Consider the following 12,044-nt stretch of genomic DNA (forward strand, 5'->3'; position numbering starts at 1 on the left):
CTCACACATTGGCGCGTGAATGTATTGCAATATATGATAGATACGCCAACAAGATATAGAAGTAATGCATTGGACAAGCTATATCTAAATACATACTTAATGCATATAAGATAGCTTAAAATAAGCATTGGGACTGCCATTAGTGTTAATGGATTAAAAGAAAAAGGAAATAGTAACTACATAAAGAAGGGTTAATGACATGTGAGCACACAAATAAGAGCAAATGACATGTATATTTTTTGAACTAAAGATGATACCCCACACGTTGTTGCGGGAACTATTTGAAATTATTTCATTGAGATTTGTTTGTATGAAACATTGGTATTTTGACTAACAATGTGTGAACTGAAACTAGCATATAATTTACTGCATTTGATTATTCTAAAGTTGTAGAACATTTATTAAATATGAGTAGCATGCATGGTGCATGTTAATGTAGGTCTTTCCCCATGATAGTGGCATGATGAGATGTCATACTTGCATGTTGAGAGAATTGGAGTTAGTGAATATGAATTATTTAGTTAATACATGCTGACATGATGATGTGGTATATTTACATGTTGAGAGAATTGGAGTTAGTGGAGATTAACTATTTAAGTATATAAGATTAGATGTTATCTCACACATTGGTGCGTGAATGTATTGCAATATATGATATATTTGGTTGCATGAAACTATAACATTTAGATAATAATATATAAATATTTTTTTAATTATTGTATGGTTGTAAAATATTTATATTTATAAATATAAAAGGCATAATACAAAAAAAAACTAATCATGAGAGCTAAGCTAAGTTCACAACAAGACGTTGACATTACTGGTTGTTTTTTTCACTAAAAAGGACATTACTGGTTGTTTTCATACGTGACGGATGTGTACGATAAGTCATACTACGCCATATGTAACGGAAGTTACTCCAAAGACTTACCTAATCAAAGTCCCTAAAAAAGACCCTAATCAAAGTCGGATTTGTCGCTTGAGCGGGGGAGAGAGTATTAAGATTCGTGCCAGTCCTCGTAGGGTACACGCGTCCCGCCCAGATCCCGTCGTAGGTTTCTTCCCTCGGTCGTCGTCGTCACCCGAAGAAAAGAGGAGGAGAAGAGAGAGCAGCCAGGCCGCCACGCCCGCGAGCCGCCGCACGCCAACGGAGCGGAGAGGGCCCTCCTCCTCCGGCCGCCGCGATTATTCTAGCCTCTTCCAATCCTCCGCCGCCGCTCCTCCCTGCACTCCGCCCGCCTCGCGTAGGGCGTCATCGCATTGGATTTGCCCCCCGGCCAGAGCCGCCATGGAGCCGGAGTCCGCCGACGATGCAGCGCTCGCCGGTTGCAAGGTATCCGCATCTCTGCGCATATTCCTTCATGCCTCATACTTTTGCGATTCCATCGGGACGTGTTCCGCGGTGGATGCCCGCTTCTACTCTGCACGACGGCGACCTCAATCTGGTGACGGGTCGGTTCTAATTCTACGGCCCTCCCCCGGCGACCCCCTCCATAACATAGAACTCTGACGAGCCATCTTGATTAGTTTCGTACTCCTACCGCTTAATAGGTTTCTGCTTAGCAGATTAGGGACAGGGAAACTCTTGATTGATCGTCGCTTCTCAATTCCCTTCTGTAACTTAAACTAGCTTTACTTACCAAGTTTGGCTACTAGGTCCATACATATAACTGCTTACAATTAGACGGCAGCTGCGCATCTTACATCGTTACAAGTTGTTTTCTGTAGAGATTGCAATTTGGGATTCGACATTGCTGACGCCCAAGCTGACATGCCCTACTAACATTTTGCTAGGTGCTGAAACTCCTCACAGTTAGTATTTCTTAGTCTTCTTGCGTTGCTTGTTTCCGCAAAACTAGCTGATTTCTTTATCTGTTTGCCGTTCTCTTGCGCTGGTACTGTTTACATTGCTTGGCAACTTCACTTCAGTAAGATTGTTTGGAGGGATGCAATAGTAACCAAGTTTTAGATTCGAGTTCCATTGCTAAATGTCATTGCTGTGTCACCTTCACTTTAGTGGTACTTAATATCTGTATATTGTAGTTGATAGCTACTGGGTGCTCTTACTCAAGCATTCGACAACAGTCCAGAACTGACGTTATATTACACTATACCATGCCCTTACTCATGTATAGTATACAGGATAGCAGCAGCATCGATATTTCTGCCCTCAGCTCCTCGCATCATCTGATAAAACTTGTTTCTTGTTTACATCACTATGTATAATCAATTGGAGTGGTCTATACAAGTGATTATCTTATATAGCGCCCCTTTTCATGTATGTGTTAGTCTTGTCCTAAAGGAATAGACATATGTGGCTTATTCATCTGTTTTATGTCGCTGATAGCTAATTGCTTTGTTGCAGGACAAGTTGAAGCACTTCCGAATAAAAGAGCTAAAAGATGTCCTGCATCTGCTTGGACTTTCAAGGCAAGGAAAGAAGCAGGTTTGTTCAATGCAATTTCGTATATCTACATGAATACATTCTACAAATATAAATTCTACTTATTGCTTTACTTTACAAGTTTACATCACTTGCTCAAATGTTTCAATCTTCCCTTTACTTTGGGAACAAATAATCGATTGGATTGTCAAGTCATCCTTACCAATACTGTAACATCTTTCGGAACTAATTAACTTCTCTGTGCCTTTTAGTACTTATATTGAGTATTTACTTCTAAGCCATTTTTCGTTTTTCTGATTTTGCTTTACAATTCCAGGAATTGGTGGATAAAATCTTAGCAATACTATGTGATCAACAAGATCAAGGTGCATTGTTTTTTGTCTTTCTTCTTCCAAAAATGGCCCTTTTATACTGGTGTTTGTCTAAAGGTACAAGAGGAATAACTTTCATATTGTTCTTGCAGTATCACAACTGAATGGCTTAACAAAGAAACCGGCGGTTGAAAAAGAAACCGTGTTGAAAATAGTTGATGAAACCTTTAGGTGAGTTTATACATTTGTTCACATATTGACCTTGTGTTTGTATTATTTGGATTGACTCCTGTGTTTTGTCATACACTCATACTATCTGTTTTCGCTTACTATCTAGGAAACTGCACAGTCCTGCAAATTCTGCTGCAGCCTCACCAAATCAGATTGATTCAGGACAAAGTGTAAAGCCTAAAAAAAAGTTAAATGGTTCTGCTCAAAAGGATGTCAAGGTCCGTTGTCCTTGTGGTAGCTCCATGGCCAATGGATCCATGATAAAGGTACAGTTTTCATCACAAATATGACTACTTGACAGTTTGATTGTTTTTTCATTTTCTCCAACCAATGCAGTAAGACCACAATTTGTTCCTTGATTATGCAGATTTTATGTTGAATCATTAAATCAGTTTATTTATGTACATTCTGAAAGTTCAAAGCAGTGAATTGTTCTTATATTCTAAAACCCCCAAACTTTTAATTGTTTTGGAACACAGAACTTATTTTATTATGAATATCATGTGTTTATGAAACTGGCAGTTCTGTTCTTGATGGTTCTGTTTGTTTCCACCTAACTTGCTTGGCCCTTGCAGTGTGATAATCCACAATGCAATGTCTGGCAACATGTTGGTTGTGTTATCATATCCGAGAAGTCTGCAGAGAGTGTTCCTCAGGAATTACCTTCCAGCTTCTACTGTGACATCTGTCGAATAAATAAGGCCGATCCGTAAGTTCTTCAAAACTTTCATGTAATATCAAACTCATCTTTTGTTCTGCCTGCTTGCTTTTCAACATTTAAGGCTGAGAACATTATCTAATCAAGAACATTATCTAATCATTTCCTTATTCTCCAGTATTAATATTAAATGACCGGCTGTTTTAACATAGTTTCCTTCTATAACTTGCAGTTTCTGGGTCACTATCAATCATCCATTACTTCCAACATCAATAGCTCCTTCTAAAATAGCGACTGATGGGTGAGTTATGCATTGAATATTATTAACACTCACTTGATCGGTGCAAAAATTGATGAATTAAACTGAACCATGACATTCTGAAATTTGCATAGTTTTTGTGTGTGATTCTTTTCTATGGTCCAGGTCATATACTATACAGTATCTTGAGAAAACCTTTCCATTATCAAGAGCTAATAGGGAAATGCTACAGAAAGCCGAATATGACATTCAGGTTCTTTTTGGTTTCCTTCTTCATTTCCTTGAAGTATTAGTTTTGTCCAGTGTCATCCTTCAATAAGTGTTTCTTTGGTCATGCATTATTAAGAAATGCCAGATTGTAATTCAATGATTTGGCTGTGACTTGCGAGTATAGTTATGGTCACTGTATGCTATTTCCAGTCATCTTATGCCATACTAGAGACTATCAGACCACTGTATGTATGCATTGTTGACATTAAGTTTCTTTGCACCACTTATCTTCTTGCAGGTTTGGTGTATCCTTCTTGATGACCAAGTTCCTTTCAGGATGCAATGGCCTTTACACTCTGATATGCAAATTAATGGTAATATGCATTGGCCTACTAGATAACATCCTTTGATATAGATCTATAGAAAATTGTTTATTTAGCTTAAAGGACACATACTCAAGTTCATTGCACAGGTTTGGTTTCTTACGAGTCATGTAATCTACAAGTATCCATGGAAGATGCATCTTTAACATTTGCCTTATTGTTATACTTGGTGCACACACTGACACTGTTCCCCGCCATGCACCTGATTGAAGGACGGGCTTCATATTTGCCTTCCAGACTAATATTTGGCTGTTAAAATGAGTTCATGTTTGCATGGTGATTTACTTTCCTAGGTTTATGTGGTGTGACCAAAGCTAGATGTAGCTTGTGCTCGGTTGCTGTGCCGAATACCATTTGTCATCTTGTGTTGCATTCCCTTGTCCGATTACGAGCGATATGTGTGTGCACGTCTGTATGCATGTTAATCCTTTTAGCTTCCCAGTCCTGCTTCAAAAATGCCTCTTTCTCCTCTCCTTTATGATGGAGCCTGGTTGGATTCTCTTGTATAGTTGTATCTCTGCTTTAGTCCCAGCCTCCTACTCCCCCCACCCCCTGCGGGTATTCTCTTACTACTGTTCTATTAATTTCAATCATCATAGATCTGATTCATATTAGCAGTTCTTTTTCTCCCCCTCAGGTGTTCAAGTCAGGGTTGTTAACCGGCAACCTACACAGCAGTTAGGGGCCAATGGTAGAGATGATGGTCTTGTAGTAAGTCTTGTTGCCATGGAGCATGTTCTCTCTTATTCTTGCTTTTGAATGATTTGCCGAAATACCTATTATATTCTTTAGTTGATTATTAGTTACATTTTCTGTATGGATGTTTGTTGATCCTACTCATCATTTCTCTTTGCAGTTAACGGAATATTGCAAAGAAGGACCTAATAAAATTGTTCTATCTAGAAGCGACTCCCGCATGTTCTCTTTGGGTGTTAGAATTGCCAAGAGGAGGTCTCTGCAAGAGGTAACTGTTATGTATATTGTGTCACAGAAGGCGTTTCCACATTTCCATTGTCAAGACCGCCTACTATTAGATTGTTCATTTCATGAAGCATGTTTTTCTTCACCTTTTCCATAAATGCTGAATATGTTCTATTTCTCCCTCTCCTTGTCTTTCAACGTTTATAGGACATCTATTTGGTGATCGTGCATGCATGCAGTGTAGTGTGATTGACTCCAATAGGACTCTCTCCCCCTGTTGGAACACGGATCTCGCCCCCGTGCACCAAACACCTGTATCTTTCCTGCCACACTATTGTATCTCTCCGTCTCTACTTCTGCCTCCACTCCGGCACTGGCCATCACTGGCGTGGGGCGGTGCCACCGGAGAAGCTAAGAAACATCAATTTTTTGGCTAGGTGATCTACAATTTTCAACTATCAACATACATTTTTCTTCTCAAATGAATATCAACTTATAACTTCAAAAACTGGAGCTTTCAACTCCATGAACACCCAACTCCCAGCCCAGTGAAAACCAACTTCACTTACAAAAGCAGTAACTTCCTACTCGAGGAATACCAATTTCTGACTCAACTAGTCGCATCCAACTTGATGAAACCAACCTCTAACTTGAAAAACACAGTAGATCCAAGAACGGCAGGGGGTGGAGCACACAGCTCCTAAATCGTGGTGTGAGTGACCCTCATTGAGGCGGCAGTGGGTGGGTGCTTTCATATCGGCGAGAAAATTGTTTATCTATGGATCCATATTGCGGATGCCCAGCGCGAGAGGCGATTGGGAAGCGGCCCAGCAGGTTAGGGGCATGACGGTGGGGACAATGATCCAGAGCCTTTGTGTGTGGTACTTGCAAAGGTATGGCGTGAGTGGTGGGCTGGTGGCCTGGTTGTTGGAGATAAGGTAGAAAGAAAATGGAAAGTACAAACCAGTGTCCATGGGAGAAAAACGTGTTGTTTCTGTCTGGCTGGGTGGGTGTGTTTGAAATTGATCACCACAGTGACCATGCGCCAACTTATGATGCTCGTAATGTTTTTTTTTTGAAATTTCGTTAACCAGAACGGCCAGCCAAGTCGCTGGCAATCAATGCATGAACAAGGTCTGGCGCTCCATCTGGCCACAAGGCTGAGGATGCATGGCCCATTCGTGCACCGTGAGCAGCTAGAGAATCTGCTACCTTATTACAGCCCCTTGGGCAAAGAACAATCTCAAAAAAAGAAAAGTTTAAACGAGCAAGAACTTTAATCTCTCGGAAGATGACACCTATGGCAGAGCGATCCTGGGCCGTTCCTTTAATCGCCTGCACGAGCGTTGTGGAATCCGTCTTGACAATCACCGACGCCATACCCAACTGTTGTGCAGCTTGCAAACTCTTCAGACATGCCACGGCTTCAGAATGCAACGGGTTCAGTAAATAGGGTATGTTACCTGCACCAGTGGCAACAGCCTGACCACTTTTATCTCCGATGATGAAACCAAAAACCCCATTTGAATCATCCTGTAAAGCATTCCCATCAACATTTATTCTGAGTAAATCATCAGCTGGTGGTTCCCACCTCTGCTCCCACTTAGTCTGCTTAGTATCCTTTACTTCCCTCAGGTTAGTACAATCAATCAGGCTTGTTTGGATTCGGTGGCACACACTATCTGTAGATCGTCCCTGCAAGTGGAACTCCACTGTATTCGGGAGGATAGCTATTTTATGTGATGAAAGACGGCGCGGAAGTACTAAAATAAGATTGTCTGTGATGGAATGTTCCTTATTCCAGTTGGTTCCTGGCCAGGATTTCTGATTTATCTCTAGCTATGGTGTTAAAAATATTTTTTCTTTCCAAACTCCAGGACTGTGATTTACGGTTCTGTTCCTTTCTTATAATTTGATAATGGGCAGGTCCTAAATTTGGTGCCGAAGGAACATGATGGCGAGAAGTTTGATCATGCCCTTGCTCGTGTGCGGCGTTGTGTTGGTGGTGGAGCTGAGGCAGATAATGCTGACAGTGATAGTGATATTGAGGTTGTGGCTGACAGGGTCTCTGTGAATCTCCGATGTCCGGTAATTACTCTGCCCATTAATGAGAATGTTTAGATGCGTAGATATTTGCTGATACTTGATCTGATATATCTGTTGCATCTGACCTCATGTCCATTGAATACCGAATATTGCATTTGCCACCTGATGGCCTGACATTATTTTATGTGTGAGCCATGACACCCAACGCTTAAATTTATTCTTCGAAAATTATCATACGTACTTTATATCATAATTGTCAACCCAGATGCTATTCAACAATCCCATAATGGCAATATGGTATTGTATGATCCATAGTATATTTTGCACTCCTTGACACAAAGTTAGCCATTATGTCTTTGTATGCTAGGTTCTGTAATATGTGCCTTCCTGAAAGCTAATTTATCTCGACAGATGACTGGTTCAAGGATTAAGATAGCTGGCAGGTTTAAACCCTGTGTCCACATGGGTTGCTTTGATTTAGAAGCTTTTGTGGAACTTAATCAACGTTCACGGAAGGTTTGGCTGTTTTTCGTAAATTGACCAATAATTCTCTTTCCCTTCTTTGCCTAATAAAACTACATGTTCCTGTCTGCAGTGGCAATGCCCAATTTGCCTGAAGAATTATTCTCTGGACAACATAATCATTGACCCATATTTCAACCGGATCACTTCGCTGGTGAGTTCATAGTGAAAATGATGTACATGTTCAAGTCTACATTAGTCCATTATGCATTATTTTGCCGACACTGTTGCATTTTTGTGGTCCAGATCCAAAGCTGTGAAGATGATGTATCTGAACTTGATGTCAAGCCTGATGGTTCCTGGAGAGTTAAGGGTGGAGCTGAACTGAAGGATCTTACGCGGTGGCATTTACCAGATGGTACTCTCTCTGTAGCCACCAACATAGGGTCCAAGATCAACACAAGTATTGTAAAGCATGAGATTAAAGAGGAGTCTCTGTCTGACCAGCTGGGCTCCCGTATCAAGTTGGGAATTAGAAAAAACAACAACGGCAAGTGGGAAATTACGAAGAGAGGGGATGTTAACTCGACACAATCTTCTGATAGTGACCACCCAGAGCACTTTAAAAATGGAAACTTTATTACTCCTACAAGCAATAATGATCATGAGGACACTGAAGATTTGGAACCAGAACAATATGATTACCCTATGAGCAATGTACACGATCTTGATTCTTCTCCTATAGATGAACATGTCCCTGCAGTATCAAGAGAGCAAGATATAATAGTTCTGAGCGACTCTGATGATGATAACGTCACGGTGTTGTCTCCTAATGCTTTGAATTCCAGCTCAGCAGATGACACTGGAGATCCATTTCCACCCAATCCACCTGAAACTAAAGGAACGTGTGAGGAACAACCTGGAGGTGGTCTAGATGAGGCTTCATTTCTTATGTTCAGCGAAGATTTTGATGATCTGGGACAACTCTCATTTTGGCAGCATCCTTCAAATCCGCAGGATGATCCTGCCTTACAGTTGACAAATAATCTAGGTGAAGTGCAAAACAACACTGCCAACCATCAACCTCTGCATGAGCCAGTAGCAGCAGCAGCAAACCTACTGGAACATGGACATAATAATTGCATTGATGAAAGCCAAGCATCGGTTGCAAGGAATTGCGTTGATGAAAATCTAATTACTGCCAAGAAGAATGCGTCTCAAAAAAGGAGGAACCCTGAGGATGAAATAACAGCTTTAGATGGTAAGGCACAGAAACTAACCCTTCTGGTTTCTACAGTTCTATTATTTGTGATTTCTCCATCCATCACAACTTACTCTAGATACTCCTTCAGGGGACTAGAATTGAAGTATGGTTGCTGCTCCTACTATTGTTGTTAGATCAAACTATTTAGCAAAATGTTAACATGTTAGTGTAAGTTACTCCCTCCGTCCCAAAATATAAGAAGGTTTTTGACACTAGTGTAGTGTTAAAAACATTCTTATATTTTGGGACGGAGGGAGTACTTGATAGTTCCATTTGGTGTGAACACAGTGATTTCCCTTGTATAATTACACTTCTACATTTTCACAGGTAGACTTAATGTTTGATTCCTCGTGTGCAGCTTCAGTTGTGGATGATGACTTGCCTGGGGAGAGACCTGGTGGTCCTTTGTCACTGGCTCGGCAGCAACGGGCAGTTCGTCCAAGATTGGTACTAGCAATCGATTCAGACTCTGAATAGCAGCCTATGTTGTCCATTGTCTGGCGTGAGGCGTACACTGTCTCCTCCGTGGAATGATCACTGAAGTTTAGTTTGTGATCCTTTGGTCCGTCTGGCCTGTCTTGAGAAAGGGCGCTATCTGATTAGTTTGTGATCCGTTCGTCCGTCTTGCCTATCTTTGAGAGGAGGAACGCAGTGGCCAGTGGCATCTATAATTCAAATTGTCCTGGGAGCTGCAAGGAAGAGGCATTTAAAAAGAAAACTGGAGCTGATCTCGTAGGCCCTATAATCTAGCCAAGAGTGTAAAGAGATCCATTGTGTAGGCAATTTTGTTTTTTATAGCAATAGCATAGCAGGAACTAGAAATGGCAGTTGATGTACATATGGTTGATTGCTTTTCCATTCATTCAAGTGTTAGTCCTGATAGCTGAAAGAAGAGAGGGATGATGTCCCGTATTTTAACTCTTATAACTTATAAGGTGCATTTCATCATCGTTGGAGCCTCAGCCCAGACCCGATTTCTATAGCCTTAAACGATTGCCTTGTATATTATGGGACGGACGGAGTTGTTTTTGTCATCAAGGTGTCCTGAACCTAGATTTTCGTTGCAGGCTCTTTTGGACCATTGTGTTGTGCTTTTGACGAAATGCAGCAGGCACTGCCTTTCATTCGTTAAAGAGGGAAAAAGGACAGGTTACATGGTATAGAGGCCATTGTCAAGTGACCAAAACGGAAGAGAAAAGGCAAACACTATTAAACCCATTAAGCTATGCGTGAAGGACGTCCAACCAGTTATGTCATGTGGCGTAAGCTGGTTGGCTGTGGTGAGAAATCTTTTGAATTTTTTTTAGATGAGGGTGTGGGTTATTTTTTAAGTGTATTATTTTTAGATGAAGGTGAGGACCTCAGGTATTTTTTAAATGGAGGGTTATGTAAAGTGACACTCGTTGGTAGGCAGCGGCGGTATTTTTCTTCTTCTTTTTACTTCTTTTTTAGATGAACGTGAGGATTTTTTTTCTGAGATGTTTTTTTAGCCGAAGGCGAGGATTCTATGTATTTTTTTAAATGAAAATATGCGCGCAGTTTTGTATCAAGCGGTGCCACAGGATGGGGCCCCAACCACTAGTGGTTATGATGAGTAGGAGGCTGTTGTGGATATGATCTCCACCTGCTGCGTCAGGGAGAGAGCATAGCATGGTGGTTTGCTGCATAGCCCTCATCACTTGCATGCACCCGTGCCACCCAAATTGTAAAGGTAATGGAAAATGACGCATCCCAACCTGGCACCGCAGAGCTACCTCTCAGACGGCGCGTCATGGGCGCGCCCCAACCTTAAATCATGTTTGGATCTGTCTCAACAAGGATATGAAAGAATTACCATCACTGTAGCTGGATATCATATAGGATATAGTGGATACATACTTGCTATGGTTTTCCCATTATAAGGTATAACTGTCGCAGCTATACCGGGCAATTGTTGATTTGTTATTGTCCCTTGTTTGTCTTACATTTATCCTTCCACTATGAAGCAGACCAAAATTGTCATACATGGACAATTACTATATATGTGCTATGTACTTTCTGCAAATCCCACGCCACTAATTTCCGGTAAACCCACACTACTAATTGATATTGTATACTCCCTTCGTCCCATAATGTAATGTAAGATGTTTTTTGACATTTCGTTTCATAATGTAAGACGTTTTTTGACACTAGTATAGTGTTAATATGAGACAGAGGGAGTACAATATATGAGGGCTCATTTCACTAGGTTGTTCTTTGACTAAATCATCCTAATTATTGTACTGTACTGAGCGCTTGAATTATCGTATTGATTGGAGCAAGGCGACTATAGCGGCAAGATCTTAAAAGTGGTTCTTAGTGGTGTACCTGCTGTAGGTGATCAATTTGGTCTAGGTTGGATTTTTCTTTTATCTTTGTGATTGCATTTCTGAAAATCGGTTCAAAAATAATGATGCATATTCATTCCTGACATTTGATGCCTAGATGTTTGATTATAGACCGTACAAGTCGATGTTATTCTTTCGAAGTTCGAAAGTCAAACTACTTACATCATTGTTTCTACATTTTATGTGTTTCTCTATGAAAACATAATTGTGATGTTGGTAGTCCAGGAATAATGCATCCAGTGCAAGAATTCTTATGGATCAATGCACATAACAGTTACGCAGCAAACCTTTCTCTATAAAGTTCAAATTATATACATTGAAAATTCTGAAGTGGGTCAGGTTTTGTACCTGTTTGCTAATATAGATCGACTTTAGTATTTTGCATGGTTTATAATGTAATTTATGGATCAATATTTTTGCATAAAGCTCCCCTTTGGACTGTAGTTTTCTTCTGCTGCAGTTGTGTTGCATTAGTTGCCCAACATAAAAGCTCTAAGATTTGTCACATGTTTTCATGCCAATAATTTTT

General features: G+C 40.6%; 1 protein-coding gene across 2 annotated transcripts; it reads left to right on the top strand.

Moving 5' to 3' along the window:
* The first annotated feature begins 1,029 nt into the window (after positions 1-1,029).
* Positions 1,030-10,097, top strand: LOC123111424 (E3 SUMO-protein ligase SIZ2). Of its 2 annotated transcripts, XM_044532220.1 has the most exons (17): positions 1,041-1,333; positions 1,729-1,794; positions 2,366-2,446; positions 2,721-2,769; positions 2,868-2,946; positions 3,053-3,212; positions 3,522-3,655; positions 3,837-3,905; positions 4,029-4,116; positions 4,372-4,447; positions 5,094-5,167; positions 5,313-5,420; positions 7,304-7,465; positions 7,835-7,939; positions 8,019-8,099; positions 8,192-9,146; positions 9,508-10,097. In XM_044532220.1, the coding sequence occupies exons 6-17, from the start codon at positions 3,189-3,191 to the stop codon at positions 9,624-9,626; spliced, it is 1,995 nt and encodes a 664-aa protein (XP_044388155.1). In that variant the 5' UTR covers positions 1,041-1,333; positions 1,729-1,794; positions 2,366-2,446; positions 2,721-2,769; positions 2,868-2,946; positions 3,053-3,188; the 3' UTR covers positions 9,627-10,097. The 2 variants fall into 2 exon arrangements, with proteins under 2 accessions (XP_044388154.1, XP_044388155.1); XM_044532219.1 differs by lacking the exon at positions 1,729-1,794 and having other exon boundaries at positions 1,030-1,333.
* Positions 10,098-12,044: the final 1,947 nt, after the last annotated feature.

This window comes from Triticum aestivum, chromosome 5B (genome assembly GCF_018294505.1).
Source record: "Triticum aestivum cultivar Chinese Spring chromosome 5B, IWGSC CS RefSeq v2.1, whole genome shotgun sequence".
In the NCBI taxonomy this organism is placed as follows: Eukaryota; Viridiplantae; Streptophyta; class Magnoliopsida; order Poales; family Poaceae; genus Triticum; species Triticum aestivum.